The sequence below is a fragment of the Penicillium macrosclerotiorum genome (assembly GCF_028827735.1).
Source record: "Penicillium macrosclerotiorum strain IBT 26536 chromosome Unknown utg000003l_segment0_segment0, whole genome shotgun sequence".
Classification (NCBI taxonomy): Eukaryota; Fungi; Ascomycota; class Eurotiomycetes; order Eurotiales; family Aspergillaceae; genus Penicillium; species Penicillium macrosclerotiorum.
In genome coordinates this window covers 5,340,868-5,355,451 of record NW_026643083.1, presented here as the reverse complement: position 1 = coordinate 5,355,451, position 14,584 = coordinate 5,340,868, and the positions used below count along the sequence as shown (strand labels likewise).

At 54.4% G+C, this 14,584-nt stretch overlaps 4 protein-coding genes across 4 annotated transcripts; 2 read left to right on the top strand and 2 right to left on the bottom strand.

The window, feature by feature from the left end:
* Positions 1–76: 76 nt before the first annotated feature.
* Positions 77–1,363, top strand: N7462_004838 (putative endo-1,3(4)-beta-glucanase; the record flags this gene model as incomplete). The annotated part of the gene is made up of 1 exon (XM_057076564.1): positions 77–1,363. The coding sequence occupies one exon, from the start codon at positions 77–79 to the stop codon at positions 1,361–1,363; it is 1,287 nt and encodes a 428-aa protein (XP_056936069.1).
* Positions 1,364–1,942: 579 nt separating this feature from the next.
* Positions 1,943–7,051, bottom strand: N7462_004837 (WD40 repeat domain-containing protein; the record flags this gene model as incomplete). The annotated part of the gene is made up of 5 exons (XM_057076563.1): positions 1,943–5,226; positions 5,292–6,070; positions 6,134–6,442; positions 6,514–6,637; positions 6,721–7,051. The coding sequence occupies 5 exons, from the start codon at positions 7,049–7,051 to the stop codon at positions 1,943–1,945; spliced, it is 4,827 nt and encodes a 1,608-aa protein (XP_056936068.1).
* A 3,151-nt stretch (positions 7,052–10,202) lies between these two features.
* Positions 10,203–11,390, top strand: N7462_004836 (FAD-dependent oxidoreductase; the record flags this gene model as incomplete). The annotated part of the gene is made up of 4 exons (XM_057076562.1): positions 10,203–10,234; positions 10,293–10,679; positions 10,760–10,878; positions 10,960–11,390. The coding sequence occupies 4 exons, from the start codon at positions 10,203–10,205 to the stop codon at positions 11,388–11,390; spliced, it is 969 nt and encodes a 322-aa protein (XP_056936067.1).
* A 928-nt stretch (positions 11,391–12,318) lies between these two features.
* On the bottom strand, positions 12,319–13,574 carry N7462_004835 (translation machinery-associated protein TMA46; the record flags this gene model as incomplete). The annotated part of the gene is made up of 4 exons (XM_057076561.1): positions 12,319–12,730; positions 12,807–13,348; positions 13,429–13,446; positions 13,518–13,574. 4 exons carry the CDS (start codon positions 13,572–13,574, stop codon positions 12,319–12,321), a joined length of 1,029 nt encoding a protein of 342 aa, XP_056936066.1.
* Between the last annotated feature and the right edge of the window lie 1,010 nt (positions 13,575–14,584).

Below are 14,584 nucleotides of genomic sequence, written 5' to 3'. Positions count from 1 at the left end.
CAGGTCCCCGACGGCGTCGAGTTTCTAGCTGCAAAGCTTCTTTCTTTCAACTAGCTACCATCTAAAAAGTGCCGCTATGGTTGTTGACGATGCCTCGCCACAGGGGTCATCATACCCTGGCAGTAATGACCCCGTCAACCCCACATCCCAAAGCTCCGTGAGCCAAAACCCCGCAATGGCGAGTAACTTCCACCTGGTTGTCAAGCCAGAGTTGGTCGTACGGCCCGATGCTTTCACAAAACTGTTTGGCTTCTACGGAAACTATAACTGGGAGCGCCATGTGGCATATGCGCTGATGGAGCGCGTGGAAAATACCTGGGTCATGGCCGGCCGGTCCCCGACGCAAGATGAATTCGACGCCTTTACCACCCAGGCAACGCGTGCCCTATACTACCGAAAAATGGGATTGCCAATTTCCTCTTTCCTCGGTACCGCATACCTTTACAACGCGACACGGAAGACTGCAAAATTGCCAACGACTGCCGGCCCACAGGAAGTCTTCAAGTTCCTCCGTAACTACGCCGTTACCGACAAAGCAGGCTTCCGGGGTTGGATATCTTCGAGTGCGTTCAAACTACTTTTCATCAGTATGACCGGCTCGATTGCTACCTCTTTCTGGGCGCTGTGGACGGAGGCCCAGGTGGCACTTCAGGATCCCCGGCTGAAGGAGTTCGTGGAGGACATGAGACGGCAGAAGCCTGAAGACGTACGAAAGCGTAAGATGCAAGCTGCGTCTGAACGCGTGCGCCGCGTTCGCGACGGTGAGAGGGACATGCGTGGCCAGGTCGTTGCGGAGATCGAACACCCCGGCTCTCATGCCCAGGACGGAGACCAGGACCCTTACGCGTCCAGCAATGCGATATCCGCAACTGCATCCTCCGATAACGACACTTCATACGGCACCGCCCAAACCTATGAACAGAGCGAATCCGCCAGTGCCCAGCGCCCTGGGCCGGAGGCTCCACGCAGGCCGTGGGGCTACAGCGCCCAGAGTGCACCCCAGCAGCCCTCTAACGAGTCCTCTTCTGGCACAGACTTCTTCTTTGGTGGCAGCAACGATGACGACGCCAGCCCTACGGCCCCGGAGTACCGGAACACGAACCCTGATGGCTCGCCCATTGGGAATGCCTGGGAGCGCCTTCGAAGGCAGAATGGGATTCAAAGCTCCCCGCCGGCCCAGCCGCAATGGGGCCAATCTCAGGGCTACGCAGAGTCACCGACTTATACTCCTTCCGGTGATCGAGATCGATACGACCATGGGAGGAGAAGCGAGAAGGAGCAAGCGCAGGCCGACTTTGATCGGATGATGGAGGCCGAGCGTAACGCGGCGGCCGAAGCATCGCCCCCAAGACGGGGCTGGTAACCATAATCTTCTTGGTTATCAATCTAGTCCTTGCTCTTTGTACAATAATATCTATAGTGAAAGCATTTGAAGACTAGTACATTGACTTGAAACTGTCTTTGTGAGATTCGTCCGAACTACCTAGTCCTTCCAGCTGTGAAGCTAATTTTTTTTTCCTTCGGCCATCGAAGTCCCCGAGTACAATGTAGAGATAGAAAAGAGAAAGAGGAAAATGAACACCATCGGTCTGAATTTTTCGGTATAAGGGAAAGTCGGTGCAGCGTAGAATAAATGGTCACGACACAAATTATATACGACTGATAGAGTACGCTTTATGCGTTAATTCAGATTCCAAAGAAAGTGATCCAGAATAGAAAAATGGATTCGAGAGAAGAAGAGGGCAGGTCATCAATGAATAGAAAGGGGTATAAATGGACAGACAAGGGAAAGGGAAGGATTGCTGTGTAGCACAACATTTGTAGTAGTTCGCTAAAACGTTAAAAAAACATGCATCATCAGAAGTCCAGGGAGAAGGGCAGGGAAAGGGGTAAGAAATGAGTGAAGAGAAAAGAGATAAGCCTATTCACAGGATGGGAGGGACTATGTGCCATTGTCTTGGCTAGAGGCTGCGCGAGGCGGGATAGACTCGTAGCCATACGGCCATTCGGCCTCAGTGTTGCCCCACGGTTCTGCGCTGCGACTATTGCTGCGCATGCGCGTCAGGCTGCGCAACTTGTTTGCAAAGCTTTCGTTATTAGTGCTGCGGTTGCGTCGGTGCTCGAAAGACATGCGGCGAGTATAGTTTGGCCGAGGCTCCTGGCTGCCCAGGGCTGGGCCTGCCGTGTTCGCCCGGGGAAGATAATCTTGACCGGGCAGAGTTGGGGCTGCTGTCATTGCGCGAGTGAGCATGTGGCCCATTTGCGCATTGTCAATAGCGACGTCGATGGTGCCAGAGGACTCGCGGGGGGAGAGGCTATCCTCAGCTCCGGGGAAGGGAGCTGGAGGTGGGGGCGGGGGAGTCGTAAGGTGCTGCAGTTCCGGGAGAAGAGGCGGCGGGGGTGGCGGAGGAGGGATTATTGAGTCTCTTTGCTGTCCAACCGGTCTGTTTTGCATGACTTGCTCGATTGACTCCTCGATGCTAACGGCCAACGAGGGCGATCCGGGATGGGGAGAGCCCGAGTGGGGGGATCCATAGCCCCCCGAGCTTGTACGTCGGTGACCCATGGTCCGGCTGCGGCTAGTCGAGCGGCTTCGTGGAAGATGAGGATTGAAACGAGGGTGCATGGGGGTATCGTTTGGCACAGGGCCACCGCTGGGTTGGAGGTCCGCTACAGGAACCGAGTTCGCCCGCACGATTGCCTCCACTTCACTCTGATATCGAGCGTCGCTAAGAAGAGTGCCCTGGTAATCGGTGGGAATAGCAGGCACAGAGGGAGGGCGCTCTTCCTCATTCCCTATGCCATACTTGGGATGGCGCATTGCTCGAGGTGTTGCGGGAAGCCCTAAAGGGACCCCAGCCCCAGATCTAGAGGAACCAGAGTCGGAGCTCTGGTAGTCAGGAGAGCTTTTGCTGGGCATTATAGTCCGTGATGGAGCCCGTTGAAAATACCCACCTCCATTGAATTGAGAAACGGGGCTTTCAATCGGGCTTCGCGCAGATTGGAGGTCGCCAGGGAAAGGGATGTTAGGTGCCGAAGGGTTGCGTGCAAGAGAGAGACGACGAGCTTCAAGCTCGGCCGCCGCCAATTCTCGCCTCTTTTTTTCAGCCAGACTCACAAACGGGGTAGTTGGCGACGTGACAAAGTCTTGTGATTCATCTGTGGTGGAGTCCTGCTGGTTGAAGGTGGCTGCGCTGAGAATTACATCCTCCTGGCCAAATGTTTTGGCGCTCAATTGTTCCAATCCCGCAGGCTCAAGCGTGACCTCTGGCTCAGGAGCCGGGCGAATCTCCGAAACACTGCGAGAGACCTTGTGTCTAGGCTCTGGAGAGGCCTCCCGCCGGCTGCTGGGTTCTTTCTCGGCACGGCGACGACTGGCACTGCGCCCCTTCGAACGCAATCGCTTTTGATTCTCGGCAACCAAACGAAGGGGATTTTCGACCTCATTGGGCAATGTCATGGGCAAGGTCATGGGCAGAGGAGAAGATGGAGATCGAAGGGTAGATCCTACTCGCTCGACACTACGCCCACGGGCTGACGCATCTTGTCTATCTCCTCCTGCAAAGCGGTTAGCTGTGTGTCTGCTCGAGGACCGTTGGCGGTGGCGAGATGATCCCTCTTTCCTCATGGTGCTCCCGCTCCTCGCTCGCCCATGTGTCTTCTTTTTCGACTCTATGGGCGTCAAAGCTTCGCCGTTATGGTATCGGGCCAGTTCCTCGGGCGACATTGGCACCGGAGACGAAGGAGAACGTTTCGCAGGCTGAATATATCGACGATCGTTGCGGCCTCGCGATTCCTGGGATCTCTCACGGTGATGCTGAGTGCGAGAGCTTTGACTGGCGGTTTCGTCTGTGTTGCGTCGACCACGGCCTTGAGAGCGCCCACTTCTATATTTCTTCGCATGGTAATTTGCCTCATCCAAACTGCGGATATATTGATCAATACTACGGACGCTCACACTTGGGCTCTTGGTGGAATTATAACTCTGCATGGTCGAAGTGCTTCGGGCACTGGGAAGAAGATCAACCCGCTCGCGGGGGTCAGGTTGCGCTTCTTCGGTCTCTACCAGCTCAATCTGGAGTCCATCCGGTTTGCGGTCTCTTGAGCCATTTTTAATGTCTGTATGCTCCTTCAGGGCCTCGATAAAGCCCGGCGCCGGCGAAGGCAGCCCCTTGAAGCTCTCCGGCAATTGAACGGCGGTCTGAGGGCTTGGCCCAATGGAATGAGTCTCCGAATTAGGGTTGTAACGTGCCGAGGACAAGGTCAATAGACCACTATCCTCTGTTATTTCATCTTGACTCTGCTCCTGACCACTAGTGTCATCGAGCTCTGAAGTGGAACCGTAGTTACTTGAATCCCCGGTGTTAGATCTTGAGAATGCAGGGGGGTGCACATCAATGGGAGTTTCTCCAATCGATGGAAGACGATTTCGAGTGTAAGGAGTATTGGTCCGAGAAGTCATAGCCTGGTTCAAGCTCTGGATGTTATTTAGTTTGTGAAGTCCTAGGCCACCAGGAGACATCCCTTCAACCGTAGCCGAATCGGCGATAGGGGTGACTCCAGGTGCATTTGTGGGTGTCCGCTCGTCCAGGAGTCCCGGGAATCGGTGTCGCATGCTCGACTGGGCGTCGAATGAGGTAATCAGTTTGAGCGGTGGCCCCTTAATAGAAAGACGGTTGGATCCCGGCAGGGGTCGACCTGACGGAAGTCCAGCGCTCAGTAAAGGGTCGGGAGAAGATAGGCCAAATGTCGCAGCGTGCTGGGCACCTGGAGATGTCCATGGCTCTGTCGGTTCGGCCCCAGTGCACATAAAACAGCGAATAGCGAGTTCTTGCTGAGACTGGGCGACAACGATCTCTCCCCAGCGACGAACCAGATACGACTGACGCTGCCAGTCTCTTGGCTTGAGAAGACAGGTCATCAGGATGGCTTCCATGAGATAGTTGCGCGATACATAGACCTCGATCGCATCATTACTGTCTCCCAGACCCAGGAGGATGGTGGCCGAAGTATGAACATCACCGAGCTCAAGAAGCTTCTGCACAAAGGCCTGACCAACCTTGTTCGCCTGTGTTTTGCGACTCATTTGACTCAACGCCAATACCATCCAGTCCAAGGTCGTCACTTGACCGGGCTGAATCATCGAGGCCATTTGCGTGCTGTTGGTTTCGCCGAGCCATTGGGCCAGTAGAATTGCGCTTTGGCTGCCCTCTTGATGCCGACTCACTATGGAACAGTTAATTGCTGGGAGTCGAATGACGTATCTTTGGTGTCAAAACAAAAGAACATACCCTCATCCCGAATGAGATCCTTCACATCTCCATCCCAACCAAAGACAACGCTTAGCATTTGCCGACGCAAATCATCGGGAGTCAAATGAGACTCATCTAGAGGTGGTTGCTGTCTAAACGGCACGTCATTCAGTCGAGCGCGAGTGAATGGGAATAAATCCAAAGGATTTTTCTCGGCAGGGCTCATATGGACTTCATTCCGCAACCTAGAACCTGCCCGTGAACTTTTCATCGAAGTCATAGAGGCCGAGGAAGGATAGTGGAAAGACGCCGACGCCTGTGGGGTCTCCTGGCCACTCATCGAGAATGAAGTCCCGCTTTGAACTGACCGGCTCGGTGGTGAATACCTCTCCGGCTTGTATTTTGCCGAGGACGCCTTCGAGCTCACCGATTCGGTTTGGCTTCGTGAAGAAACAGGGCTCATCAGGTCTGGGCCCCGCTGCTTCGCATTCTCAACGACATTTGTCTCGAATGCGACGGGAGTCCGTCTGCTACCGCTTCGTTCGCGGATATCCGGGGCATCCTGCAAGCGGTGCGGAGACTGTGTTCGTGACCGGCTCCGCTCAGAGGTTTTCATTCGAGTCGTGGTGGGCAGGTTGTGCTGCACATTGGCCACCATCGCCGGGCTATCGAGGTCGTACTGTTGGACTGTGTTGTGGGGGCCAAGCGTAAATAATGCCGCCGTTGGGCCATAGTTGGCGATGCCTCGGACCCCGTCGATGGTGGGAATGGGCTCATACGTTACGTGTTTTGTCCGAACGTCCCAGGACACGGTTTCTCTGTGGAGGAGAAATGAAAACATTAGCAAAATGCGGTTCATACCTCGAGTCTTCTTTTCTTACCCTTCTAGATATTGGACGATTCTTCCGTTTTTCGACCACGCCATCCACTTCGGATCTGCCGATGTAGAATCAGACCTTTTTAAAACGCGAATTACTCGCGGTGCCTCTTTCCCAGGAGGCTTGGCTACACTCCAAACCCTCAGGTCCCCATTGGAAGCCTGCGTGGCCAACATATCTGACTTCTGCTTTGAGGATGAAGCATGCCAGGCAAGGGAGATGATTGGAGAAGGCCCACGAGAAGTAGTCAAGGAATGGAGGATAGCGAATTGAGGTTGAAGGCTCGCGATCAATATCGACCCGTTTTGATAGCTAGAAAGAAGGCCCAAAGATCAGCTCCAGCTTTCGGGCGATTCCGACGGAAGAATTCGTAGTAAACATACCCAATGGCATACGTGCGGGAATCGGCTGCCGGGGCGAGCGCTGTGATCGGATCAAAGATGGTTCGAGTCGAAAGATGCTCGGATGTTTGGGGCTCAAACAGTATAACCTCGCCCTTGCTGTTTCCTGTAAAGTTAGATCTCGAATCAGCGAATCAAGCTCTTTTTCGCCGTCTTGTCTCGATCTCGAAGCTGAAAATGCGCGCCTACCGAATGCCACATTCCTATTGCGCATCCACACCGCCGCTGTCAAGCTCTCGAACGAGGCAAAGCGCGCGATCTCCGTCCCTGTAAAAATATCCCAGACAATCGCTGTTTGGCCCACATCGTAACTGACCACCAGGCGTCCGTTCCCGCGCTCGCTGACGTTGTCCACGGAGATGAACTCGATTTTGTCCGAGTGGTTTTCGAATCGGCGCTCGATTGCCAGGGTGTCATGGTGTAAGCATAAGATCACGGAGTCTTGGCTGTAGAGAAATAACGAGGCTGTCGAGGCGCATGGCTCGAAGCGGGACTCCGGAGCCTGCGACTGTGTCGCCATTGCTCTTAGGGGTGTCGCGATTCACGAGTCTGGTAGCCGAGAGTCCTAGCTCACATTAATTCCACTATGTCTTTCAATTCTTCGTCTTCTGTTCAACTAGTTGGGATAGAGAACGGGCGAGCATGGACGTGTGATCCGCCCCATGGACACTATTCTCCGCAGCGGTAAACTCCCCGAGATCACACCCGCAGCTAGCAATTCCAAGACTGGTGGTTGATGCAAAATCCAGCAGAGAAGAGCACAGGAAAATAGCGAGAGGTAAAAGGGATCGCGAAATGCAACAGATAAATTCACCCAAAAAAAAGGCGCAGGTACTGACCTGATTTGTTGAGCCACAAGGTTACTCGCTGGCCACGACCTGGAGTATACTAAGGTCAAGGAAAGCAAAGAGACAGGATAGCACCAGGCATTTGGATATTGGAGCAAACACCCGACCAAAGATCGTGCCGGAGGCAGCCGAGAGGGGAGGGTGGGGAGGAATTCGCCAGGTAGGAACGATCTGGCAATGTGATGCTTGGGGCCCTAATAAGATAGATACCCCAGAGACGATATGTGAGACTTAAGGGGTGGCGGACCGGGGGGAGGGGGTTGGAAGGTGCAGAAGGCGAGAATATCAAAACGACCAGAGCGATGCAAGGACCGACAGGGATAGGTATTAATTTTGGGGAGACCAGGATGACCACGTTCATCACATCCAATCCTTTTAGCGTGGTGGAGGGGCTTAAGTTTGTGACAGGGAGCGGGGTGGAGAGGAGCAGGGGCTGTGAAGGGCCGGTGCATGTATATCTAAAGCCTGGGCTCCATCCGCGATGTATAGACGTTGGCGCCATGCGATCAAGCTGGATCCCGGCCCAGGGAGATTGCGCTTCCAACACTCTGTCCATACAGAGGGACAGAGGTACATCGGCATACGATAGTTGTACGCTTGGCTTTCCTAGGGGGGTTACAAGGCCTGCTTCTTGTCCTTGATTTGCGGTGAGATGGCTACCCACTAGATCACACTACTGTAACTACTGTGGCTAATCATAATTTGCTCGCACAAAGGAGAATTCTAAACCCATGAAAAAAAAATTCAAATCATCCGAGACAATTACATGGGATGCGATCCAGAGGGAGCCGGTGTCCAGCCGATCCGAGTCAGGCATTGCTCCAGGGCCAGCAATCGGGGTTGGCGCCCGGGACAAGCAGGGCGCTTCATTTCACGACGGGCCATACAAGGCGCCGGGGAGGAGGAAGAGAAGCACTCCACCCGCCCCGTAGCCCCGAGTGCCAGGACCGAAGACCAACATAACATCACATTATTAGCGGAGTCGGCGGGATCGAGCCTTTTCGGTGGCTGGGAGGTGCGTGGCTCTGGTCGTACCGGGCTGCACCAACGAGCATGCAGAAATGCAGAGAGCGAGGTTACGAGGTTAGAGCTATGCAAGAGGCTCCCGAATCACAGACGGGAACCCTTCATGGTCGCTCAGGGCGGCCGTGGTGGGTCTAGTCTGGGGCAGGAGACCCGTGGAAGGCGAGAAAGCAGCCTATGGGTTGGTCGATCCGGGTTGCTTGATGATGCTCTCTGCTTCGCGATTTAGATGGTTTAGCAGATTTAGTCTGGGAGCCCGGTGCGGATTAGAGTGGATGCCGGCCTGATGGGGTCTGGCAGCAGACGTGACGAACTTGAAGTATAGCCGGCGTCAATCTATCGGTTTGAACAACCGCCGGTAGATTTGTCGCCGGAAGCCCTAGTCGGCGGTCGAGATCGTAGGCACGAGTCCTGCTCGCTCCCCGAACAGCATACAAACACTGCAACAAACCGTGAGCAGGGTCGAGTCGTTCATCTGTATCGTTCTGTGCTGTTCTGAGACAAATGTGACGAATGTGATGGGGAGATCCGTGCAGTCAGTGTCAACCTGCACCTTTCATCACCTCGGGCGCCAATCAGCATGCCGAACGGCTTGATCCCCCAGCGCCTACAGCAGCTCCGCCCCACCAATGAGGACCCAAAGGACCATGATATCACCTCCGGTTGGGGGAAGGGAAGCACCGTACAAGAGCAGCAGACTGATAGCCCCCTACGGAACCCCCAATGAGAGAAAGAAGTATGGCCACCATGGCAACGGAGGAGGCAGAGGCGGGATGTTGGACGGGAAGCGGAGAATTTTCTAGGCCGTTACCACTTTTCGGGTGGCGCGAGTTCAGTCCAGTTTCCCTTCGTGGCTATTTTTGCTTTTTGGCTCTCGTTCGATTGTACGGTCTGACTCGTGCTCTTCGGTTGTGCGATTGGCGATTTGATGAGAAGCTGCGGTGGGAGCTCGAGTTCGCCCGGCCCGAAGCTATGTGATGTGATTCGGGTGCGTGTGGACTGGAGCCGGGAGGACTACTTTTATGCACTCGAAGCACACTCTACCTCTCGCTGTCGTACTCCCTACGCCATGAGTGGGCGAACTCGGTATAGTGATCATCGTACTGACTTCTTACCCCTCATGTACCCATGATGATCGGGTGTTCCTCCGGGAGCTTGGGCCTCGTCGTGATGGCATCGGAAGACAGGCGAAATTCCGGAGTGTTTTCCAATCGACCTTGGGACGCACTGAGTCGGCGGCTGACCGTCATACAAAGTCAGCCACTGCAGTGGGCTGCTGAGAAGCGGTGAGTTCTATGCCCCTCTCTTCCTGTCTGCCTGGATCGGGCCAGAGGCTCACGAGCGTGTTGGATTGTTGGGTGGGTCAGAAGGAAGTAAAGACCGATGTCCAACAGTATCCAACAATGTCCAACAGTATGCGACCACCAACGCTGCGAGTCATAACGATCAATGCGGATCATGAATGGATCATAGCCTATATAGCCGCCGCAGCGTTAAGCGTAGCTTAATTCTCTATACGCGGCCCCTATAGCCCCCGGGGTCCATTCCGAAGGGGCCCTTGGTTTCTGATCGCGGGGCGGCTTATCGGGCGTGCCCCGGGCTTGCGGGTTGACTCATGACCCCATCCAACTTGAACCTCGGCGGCCCCGTCATGGACCACGCCTCTATCGAATTAAAAACACAGTTGCAACAGCAACGGAAACACGAAATCCACCCTTTCATCTGAGTGCCTGAAGTGGAGCCGTCCCGAAAGGTTACATACGCGTTGTACTATCTGGCAAGCAGTGATTCTGTCCAGTCATGTCGCTCCCGGAAACTATCGTGGTAATAGGGTAAGCCCAACGACGGACGAGAACGAGGCCTTCAAGTAGCAGCTAACAGTCCAACCAGAGCTGGGGTGGTTGGTCTTTCGGTGGCCTCATGCATCCAACAGCACCTGCAGAGCTCGCAGTCAGTCCTGCTGGTGGCCCGGGAATTCCCCTCGGACACGTCGATCAACTATGCCTCCCCATGGGCCGGTGCGCATTATCGCCCCGTTCCTGGCACATCGCCGCAAGCACTCCGCGAGGCGATGCAAGCTCAGCGAACATACAGGTATTTTCAACGTATAGCCGCTGATGAGCCCGCTGCCGGGGTCCAAACCATCCCGGGCGTTGAACACCTGGAGGCGCCGCCGCCAGAGTACCTCGATCACCCGAGCGTCCAGCATATCTACGGCCATCTAGATGGTATCCGCTTCCTGGATGCCGCGGACCTCCCACTCGGTGTGAAATGGGGGTAGAGTACGACACCGTCGTGATCAATTCGCCCGTGTATTGCGCCCATCTGTTGCGCCGGTTCATTCTGAAGGGTGGCAGCACTAAACAATACACACTCGCCCATATCAACGAGGCTTTCACGCTGGCCGACAATGTGAAAACAGTGGTGAACTGTTCAGGCATGGGATTTGCCGACCCGAAGGTCTTCCCCATCCGCGGTACGTCTCACGTTCTCCCTCTCTCAAACACAGGCAAAACCAAGTCAGGACTCATGCTCTAGCTTTTCTTTCTCCCCACAGGACAAACATGCCTCGTCCGCAACCCCGTCTCCGCAACTATCACGCGCCAAAACTTGGACGGGTCATGGTCCTTTTGCATCCCGCGCCCGCTGGACGGTGGCACCATCATCGGCGGCACCAAGCAGCCGCACGACTGGGACCCAACCCCTTCCCCCGAAACCAGAGCCCAACTCCTCGCCAACGCCGCGAAGTGGTTCCCCTTCGCTCCCGACAGCGGGGGCCAGTTCGATGTCGTCCGCGACATCGTGGGCCGGCGCCCCGCCCGCGAGGGCGGAATGCGATTGGAAGTGGAGCCGGCCAGCGAAGGGAAAAGCATCGTGCACGCCTACGGGGCCGGTGGGCGCGGATTCGAGCTCTCACACGGCGTGGCGGAGGACGTGACAGGCCTAATGCTAGAGCATGGCTTGTTGGCCATCAAGGCTGTTTTGTAGATACGGACTACATACGTACGTTGGAGGAGGGGCGGCGCACGGAAGTGGCCTCGGAAGGTGTGTGGACTGGTTGTATATATATTTGGTTCCGCCCCACCGGTTAAGTTGGATATATTCTCTACATACTCTCCGACCCCATTTTGGTAGGTGATATCTGTACATGAGTAAAGTGGTCTAGAAATTTTTCCTGGGGACAGGGTTTACTATGCAAGTGGTCCGTGCGAGAAGTTTTGCCCATACAAAGTGGGCCAGAGTCTTCTTGCAGGAGATCGAGATGTAAAAACAAAAGAAAAGACTGGAAACGGTTGACGCAACGAGTTTTCTTACGACACTGTCCTCAGCAAGGCGCGAGAAAGAAAGGGAAGTCGTGCACAGAGAGGGATTGGGAGTTGGGAAACCGAGGCTGTAGGGACCGGAGGGACCTTGGGGTCCGTCATCGATATATCTACATGGGGCGGGGCCACGATGGGGTGGGAATCATGTTTGCTATTGAGAAGGGCACGATAATGGAAAGGAACAGACTTTTTGCTACCAAAAGCAAGCTGTCATAACAAGATATCAGTCGTTGAGTCTTCCGTCACATAAAACACAGGATCCTCGAAATCCTGCTCCTCGTCGCCAGCCGCCCATTTTTCTTTCTCGCATTGCTCTGGGCAATGGATAATCTGCTGAACAGGGAGAAAGGGAAATGGTGGGTACCTGACCCGGCCTCTAGGGACATGGCGGTGCCATACAACGCGTCTGTCGGGGAATGCATCAAAAGATGTGGCGAACAGAAGTCGATTGTAGCGATCACTCGTCCATGGAGATCCGATCCAAGCGGAGCCCAAGAAACCCGCCAATTAACCAAATACAGCGGGATTCCCGATCTGCAAGGAAACAGATTCTAGAGAACCGCGAATATAGCCTCGCACGAGAGACCTGAGACTCAGTCCGCGGCCTCCTGTGCCGTGTCACCGTTCGACAGTGGGATCTCAATGCCGTGAAGCTTGGCCATACGCTCCTCTTCCTTCTCCGCCTCCAGTCTTTCGGTCTCATCACGGAGTGCGGTAAAGTCATCATCCTCGTCTTCACTGCTTTCGTCATCGCGCCAATCACCGCTCTCGAACATCGATCGACCAGTGGCATCCTTGGCCTCCTGAGCCTCCGCCTCGGCAGCCTTCTTATCCAGGCGTTCTTTCTTCCACTTGGCGAACGTCTCGGGGGTGACTGGTGTGAGGGTGCCAGTCAGCTTGTGTCGCTCCGATTCCAACCACTCTTCCAAGGTGAAGGTGTTCAATGGCGATTTATCCATCAATGCCTTCTCAGCCGCCTTCTGCTCCTTGGTCTTAAGGACGAATCTGTTTTGAAAAATTTTTGATCAGCATATTGGAGGCCAAACCCCGTAATGAGAGCATGTCGGTGAAGGTTACGCACCCTGGCGGCAAGCTGTGCTTGTACATGCACTTATCACCTCCGTTCGGACAGGTCCAGAACCAACCATACTTCTGGTTCTCGACCGCCTCGATGAAGAACTTGCAGACCTTGTCAGTCGTCGTGCGGGGGTTTCCGTGTTTGCTGAGCACAACGCTGCGCAGCTTTTCTTCGTCCCAAGTATCCATAGTATCGGCCTTCTGTTTCTCCTCCTCGGCATCGCGTGAGTCGGTGTACAGATCCTTCTTCGCAGCCTTACGCTCAATGTTCATATCGTGGCTGAACTTGCACTTGCGGCCCTTCTCGCAATTGCCCTTCTTGTGAAAAACACATAGAATAGTTTTAGGGTCGACACCAAAGGGCACCTTTTGTACCTGCACCGGCTTGAAGAGTTCAGCGGCCTCCTTTCTTGCGAGTTCCGCTGCCGCCTTCTCGGCTGCACGTCGCTTGTTCTCTTCCTCTTTTCGCTTGGCATCGGGGTTTTTGTTGCTCGCAGCTTGCGCGTTCAATTGCTGAATTTGTTTCTTGGCAGCACCACCTTTTTTCTGTTGAAACAGTCAGTCATTGTCGGTGTCGTGACGGGAGGTATTTCGTTGTGCGAGGATAGCCCGAAGATTCCACTCACATTTTTCATGCCAAAGGTCTATTCAAAAGAGTGATCGTTAGCTACTTTCGCCGTTGGTATTAACAACTTCTCCAATTGGCCACACAAACCTTATCATCGACGGTCTTCACCTTCTTCTTCTCTGGCGCTGGCTTCTTGGGCGGCATGGTGACGGTTGGGGCTGGTCACGCCGGGGAGGTTCGATGTGGGATAGGGAAAAAAAATGTGAGAGATGCGCCCGATCGTCGAGCCGCTCGTGAACACAAGAAAAAAACGCTAATGCAACCCGTAAAGAGAGACAGGGAAAGTCCCGGGCGGTATAGACGTATAGAATAGAGGGGGGGGGAAAGGGGAAGGAGGAGGAACTGCGGTGAATTCAGGTTGAAAACCAGAATGAGCGAAGTCGAAGCCTCCACAAATCCAAGGGAGGAGGGGGAAGTGTGGCGGCACAATCGGTGGGCAGCCAATGACCGCCCGGCGCCGTTTTAAGTATAACCAGGGCCTTTTCACTCGTGCGTAGGTGTGAGTCTGGGTGAAGATTCAGACTGCGATCTGTGTTTTGGAAATCCGACAATCCTTGTTCAATAGGCTTTGTGGGTTCTGCAAGTTGTACGTATATGTGATTTGGTTCGCCCTCTGGCCTCGATGGTTGGGTTTTTCGTGCTGGGCTTGGTTGGGGAGCCTTTGCGTCATCATTTCCGGTTCACACGAGGATCTCACGCGGCTCGAATCGCCCAGAGGCACGCTTAGGGCTCGCGGAAATCTCAAGACACTTGTTCGGCGTTCTTCGGTATATGGCAAGGCTGGCCAGATCACCATAGGAACTATCAGGTAAAAGGAACAATACGTCGGAGATGGGATACCGAGCTACGGCCTACTAGACATCTCTGCAGGCGGGGGTTACACGCGAGTCCTGGTCAATGCCTCTTGTTATATCGATGGTGACTTCGTGATACATTTGCATTACCACTGTTTTCATTCATCAAATGGCTCCCTAAGACCGTCATCTCCCCCTAGATATACGGCTTCTCAAACGAGGCGTGAGGGGTCAAGCAGGGCCTTTGTCGCTTTGATCTACAAAACGATCGGGAAACATCCCAAGCAAAATCCTCATAGCTCCGGCGCACCAAAAATCCGCAGGCACCTAGTGAGCGCCAATAGTTTTCATTTTCATCAT